Source organism: Lolium rigidum, chromosome 4 (assembly GCF_022539505.1).
Source record: "Lolium rigidum isolate FL_2022 chromosome 4, APGP_CSIRO_Lrig_0.1, whole genome shotgun sequence".
NCBI lineage: Eukaryota > Viridiplantae > Streptophyta > Magnoliopsida > Poales > Poaceae > Lolium > Lolium rigidum.
In genome coordinates, this window is record NC_061511.1 from 173,404,923 (window position 1) to 173,410,873 (window position 5,951).

Genomic DNA, 5,951 nt, shown 5'->3' on the forward strand with positions numbered 1-5,951 from the left:
CCGGGCGGCCACGCAAACGGCCCAAAACGGACGGCCCAGCGCGTCCGTTTGGGTCGCCCGGTTGGAGATGCCCTTATGCTCTCATGTGTCAAAACACCATACATGTATCATCTTTAAATTCCTCCATTCATCTGCAAGCCTCCACCCTCCCCTTAACTCCAGTGAAGCCATGTAGTGGCAAGCAAGCAATGGCAGGGGCCTTGTAGATTTTGTGGCTGCTCTCTCCTGGGATGTGTGAGGCATTATGACGTGTACAGTCCGAGCATGTAGAGCAAGGCCGACTTAAATGGGGGAGGAGGTGGAGAGATTTGAGTCATTTAAAGCCACTCTACTTGTCACCCTTTTAATGACCGGCCTGCCCTGTCCTTAATGGGGTTAGATGAAAGCCAATTAAGAGCCCTTCATTAGTGTCCACGCCCTCCCCTGCATGACCCCATCAATGGAAAGCCCAGCGTAGAAGAGACTCACTCAATTCTCCTACACCTCCTCCCATCAACTACACAGGCTCGCACCCTACAGTCCACATATATATAGGAGTGCTGGTATCATCAGCCAAGATGACCACTGAATTCTTGAGAGTGGACAAGTTTCATGAGGAAGTGAGTGCCAAGAAGATGGAGATGCAGCCGGAGCTATCGCTCGGTCCAACGTGGCCGGCGCTGGGCTTTGCCTCCGAGAAGAGCACCAAGAGCTCGTCGTCCGAGTCGGACGGCAGCTCCCGGAAGAAGAGGAAGCACTACACCTGGGAGGAGCCCGTGTCGCACCTGGAGCTCCATCTCAGTGATCCACTGCCCCTGGACTGGGACCAGTGCCTTGACCTCCAAGTGAGTTCATTTCTATCTCCACTAGCTAGTTGTTCTGAGTGATACTTCCCTCGCTACTAGAGGGGCCATTGCCTAAAACTTGTTTCTCTTGCTTCTCAACTAAAACAGAACACTTTACCACTATGTCTGTGACAAATTGTCGGTAAAGCTAGTTGCAACAAAGCTATTTATGGCGTGCTGCACCTTTTCTTACAAGTGCATATGCCCCGCCACTGAAAGGTGAGAGGTGAGAGGTGTGTGAAACCGCACAAAATGCATGCGGTAAAACGTGCATGCAGGAAGCTGTACTTTTGATAGTTTCCCTACTGTATTTCTGACGCCCAAGAGGCATCTTGTAGTACCACGTTATCTAGAAGATTCAAGTATAGATATCTAACTTCGATGCTCTACCAGCAGCTCTCCTAAACATTTGTAAAAAATTCCACTAATGGAATGAAACAGCAGGTCATCTCCGGCCTGCTGTCATTCAGAAAAAAAAACTTTGATGCTGTCATGATTGCCTCATTATTTGATGCGCTATGGTCTATTAATTTAATGTGTTAATATTATGCTTTTGCAGTCTGGAAGGATGTATTACCTGAACAAGAAGACGTTGAAGAGGAGCTGGAACAGACCCAAGGAGCAGGGCGTGAACCTGGAGCTCAACATGTCCACCACACCGATGAACGTCGTCGTTTTGGACGGCAACACCGGCGCCGCTGCTGCCACCCTCTCACAAGCTGGAACAAAGAGAGGCACCGTGGTCAGCTCCGGAGAAAACATGATCGCCGTGCCATGCGCCAACTGCCATCTCCTAGTCATGCTCTGCAAGTCCTCCCCTTCCTGCCCCAACTGCAAGTTCGTGCAGTCGTTGGCACCGGCTGCGCCACAGGTGGCTAATCGCAGGCTCGACGCCACCGTGAAGCCACTGCAGACCCTGAGCCTTCTCCACTAGGAAGCAGATGATCTTAGAAAGTAAACCCTAGTAGCTAGACCATGGGTTAGTATGGGCCGGCCAACGAATCGATCTACTATGTTAATCAAAGGGCCTCCGCGAGGAGGGCAAGTAAATCTATAGCTGTATTAAGTATAATTAATTAATAGTAATGGTGGTATATGATGCGGTACTAGCAAGAGATAACTCACTGTTTCCTCGTCATTGAATGAAACTGAGGCAATAGGGTGTTAGCGGTGGCCAGGAACTTTGATCTCTCTCTCTCACGAAGAACACAGAGACCAGGGAGACACAGGGGTTTTGCGTTGCTGAAAACGTCGCAACTTTTCTGTCCTTCTTTTTCTTCCTTTTATTCGAAAACGGGAAAGAGGTGGCTGGTAGAGATCCTACCTTTCCGCCATGATCCGAACTATCTGCTCGTGCCATCCCACGAGCTCAGATCAAAGCGGCCACTAAGTTTGCGCACGACCCGCTCTAACACACGCGAGATCGTGGTTTATCTGCAGCCTATTGACTGACGAAACTGAATTTAACTGAAACTACCGCTAAACAGCTAACTGTATCCAACGTCTAGATTAAAACAGCTAACAATTCACCCCCTTAATCTTGACGTTGGCAGGTTAATTCAGTCATACCGATCCTCCTTCTCAGCTCCTGGAACATGAGACGCCCAAGTGCCTTTGTCAGAACATCAGCAAGCTGATCGTTGGTCCTGATGTAGTTGATGTCGATGCGTCCCTGTTCCACACATTCTCGAATGAAATGATACCTGATATCAATGTGTTTGCTCCGATCGTGGAACACAGGGTTCTTTGCCAGTGAGATCGCCGACTTGTTGTCGACGAACAGCTTGGGCATCACAGGCTTCTCGTTCAGCATCTCGCCGAGAAGTCGTGCAAGCCGGACGCCCCGGCAAGCAGCAGCGAGTGGACGCCATGTACTCCGCTTCACATGAGGAGAGCGCCACCACCCGTTGTTTCTGTGACAGCCAGCTCACCGGACTCGTCCCGAGGAAGAAGATGACCCCGGTGGTGCTCTTCCGATCGTCAATGTCTCCGGCGTGATCCGAGTCGCTGAACCCGATCAGCTCCAGAGCTCCGTTGCCGCGCGTGAGTGCGCAGCCATGCTCCAAAGTCCCTGCGATGTACCTCAGCAGATGCTTCACGGCGGCGTAATGGTCTGAAGACGGATTCTCCATGAACCTGCTCAGGTACCCAACAGCAAAGGCAATGTCCGGCCTTGTGTGCGTCAGGTACCGTAGTCCGCCGATCACGCTCCGGTACAGGGTCTTGTCGACAGCATCTCCTCCACCTTGCTTGCTCAGCTTGAGTCGTGCCTCCATTGGGGTACTGCAAGAGTTGCAGTCATCCAAGCCCATGCGCTCCAGCAGCTTCCTTGCGTATGCTCGTCCGACGGAGCGTGGTCCGATCGCGCCCCTGTGAGACCTCAATGCCGAGGTAGAAGCTCAGCTTCCCAAGGTCGCTCATGCTGAAAAGCTTCGTCATCTGCAGATTGAAGTGGGCAATCTCCTTCAAGTCCGTGCCGGTGATGATGAGGTCGTCCACGTACACACCCACGAGCAGCAATTTGTCACCGGCGCCGCGGCGATAAACAGCATGCTCCGATGGGCATCTAGCGAAGCCAAGCGAGGTCAGGCTCTCGTCGAGCTTGGCGTTCCAAGCCCTGGGTGCTTGGCGTAGTCCGTAGAGGGCTTTGCGAAGACGGAAGACCTTGTTCTCCTCGCCTTCCTTGACGTATCCCGGCGGCTGCTGCACGTACACCTCCTCGCGCAGGTCTCCGTTGAGGAACGCGGATTTCACGTCCATATGGTGGACCTGCCAATCATGGTGAGCAGCTAGAGCGAGAAGAAGGCGCACCGAGTCCATCCGTGCGACTGGGGCGAACACGTCGTCAAAGTCCACGCCCTGCCGCTGGACATAGCCCTTCGCCACCAGCCTTGCCTTGCGCTTCACCACTGCGCCCTGTGCGTCTTTCTTCAATTTGTAGACCCATTTGAGCCCGATCGCGCGGTGCCCAGGTGGGAGATGGCACAGCTCCCAGGTTTTGTTGTCGATGATGCTCTTCATCTCTTCGTCCATCGCCCTGCACCACCCTCGTTCCCCTTCAGCTTCAGTGAAGGAGCCAGGTTCCTCTCCGGAGAAGAGACAGAGGTCGTCGTGGCACGCCTGCACCTCCACCGTGGTGTCCAGGAGATCCTCCAGGAGCCGGTATCGGCGCGGCGCCTCCTCTCCAGGAGACGGAAGTGAGGCGCCTGTTGGTGGAGTGACGTACTCCACCTGTACGCGTGAACTTGGCGTTGTTGGCGCAGGCGTGGTCACCGTCGCGTATGGTGAGTCCGCTGGCGTGGGGCTTGACGTTGACGCCGTCGCATCGTCCTTGTTGGAGCTGGTGGTGCTTGGCCAGAACCCTTGCTCCACCGTGAAGTACTCGTAGGCAAGGGGCTCCTCGCCTGGCGCGCCGTCGGTGCTCCAGTCCCATGCCGCTCCTTCGTCGAAGACGACGTCCCTGGAGACGTGGATGCGCCCGGTGGGAGGATGGTACACGCGATACGCCGCGGACCCTGGCTCGTAGCCCAGGAGCACCATCGGAATGCTCCTATCATCCAGCTTCTTCACGTCCGGGCGTGTCACTTTGACATGGGCAATGCACCCGAATGTGCGCAGGTGACTGACGCTCGGGCGCTTGCCGGACCAGGCCTCGTGCGGGGTCATTTTCACCACGCTCTTGGTCGTCGATCGGTTCAGGAGATACACGGCCGTGGTGACGGCTTCTCCCCGAATCGAGCGAGCACGCCTTTCGCCTTCATCGGGCTCCGTGCCATCCCGAGGATGGTCCGGTTCCGTCGCTCGACGACCCCGTTCCGCTGTGGCGAGTAGGGTGCCGTGGTTTGGCGCTGCACCCCCGGCTCGCGTAGTACTCGCCGAGGCTCGCGGAGTTGAACTCCCCACCGCGATCCGTGCGCAGGGCTTTGAGCCGCCGGCCGGATTCCGGCTCCGTCGCGGCCTGAAATTTCTTCAGCTCGTCTTGCGCCTCGTCCTTGGAGGTGATCAGGCGCAGCCACATAAAGCGGCTCTTGTCGTCGACGAGCAGGAGGAAATAGCGCTTTCCTCCCGGCGTGGGCGGTGAGATCGGACCACACAGATCGGCGTGGACGAGCTCGAGGACGTTGCTGGCGCGGCGGATCGCTTGGCGAGGGAACGATGTGCGCCGGTGCTTGCCTGCGAGGCACGCCTCGCACACACGGTCCGCTTCGTCGACGAGCGGCAGTCCATGCACCATCTGGTCCCTGGCAAGTTGTCGTAGAGCCTGGAACCCGATGTGGCCGTAGCGCGCGTGCCAGCGCCACGCCTCGTCGCCGTCATGGAGGGCGAGGCACACTGGCCGCGAGAGGTTCAGCCGCAGGACGTACAATCGCCCTTGCGTTCGTGGCACCCGCGCTAGCAACCGTCCCGTTGGATCGCGGAGATGCAGCGCGCCGTGCCTGATCCTCGTGTCGTACCCGATCTCGTCGAGCTGTCCGATGCTCACAATGTTGCTCTGCAGGCGGGGGATGTAATAGACGTCAGTGAGCACCAGATGCTCACCGGTGCGACACGCGAAGAGGATCGTTCCGCGCCCCTCGATCTGCACCGCGGAGCCGTCGCCGAGCTTCACAGCGCCTCTGACTCCGGTGTCGAGCTCGGAGAAGATGTCCCTGCGCCCCGACATGTGGTTGCCGGCTCCCGTGTCCGAGAACCGGGGAGGTGTCGCACTCCGTGTCCGTCGGTGCGGCGCGCGCCTGGGAGCGCTCTTCATTGAGCAGGACGCGGTGCACGTCTTGCTCCGTCGTGATGGTGAGCGCACACACGCTGGCGAGAAGCAGTGTGGCCTCACTGGACTCCTCCTCCTGCGCCAGGTTTAGACGTTCCTTGCGCTCGCGACGAGGCTCGGGGCAGTTCTTGGAGAAGTGATTTGCATACTTGTTACAGTTGTAGCACTTCACCTTGCTCATGTCGCGCTCACCGTTGGGCCTTCCGCCGTCGCGGTTCGTGGTCGTTGCCTTGCCCTTTGGCTTGCCCTTGGCGCCACCAGAGCTCGAGCCTTGCCCCTGCTCGCGTCGTTTGGATCGTGCGATCCACTCCTCCTCCGTGAGGAGCACTTGTCCTCCAGCGGCGTTCGAGGTGTCGTTGCCG

General features: G+C 56.9%; 1 protein-coding gene across 1 annotated transcript; it reads left to right on the plus strand.

Annotated features, from left to right (window-relative positions):
* Window positions 1–557: 557 nt before the first annotated feature.
* On the plus strand, window positions 558–1,758 carry LOC124706696. Its single transcript, XM_047238367.1, has 2 exons — window positions 558–824; window positions 1,384–1,758. Exons 1-2 carry the CDS (start codon window positions 558–560, stop codon window positions 1,756–1,758), a joined length of 642 nt encoding a protein of 213 aa, XP_047094323.1.
* The last annotated feature ends 4,193 nt before the right edge of the window (window positions 1,759–5,951 follow it).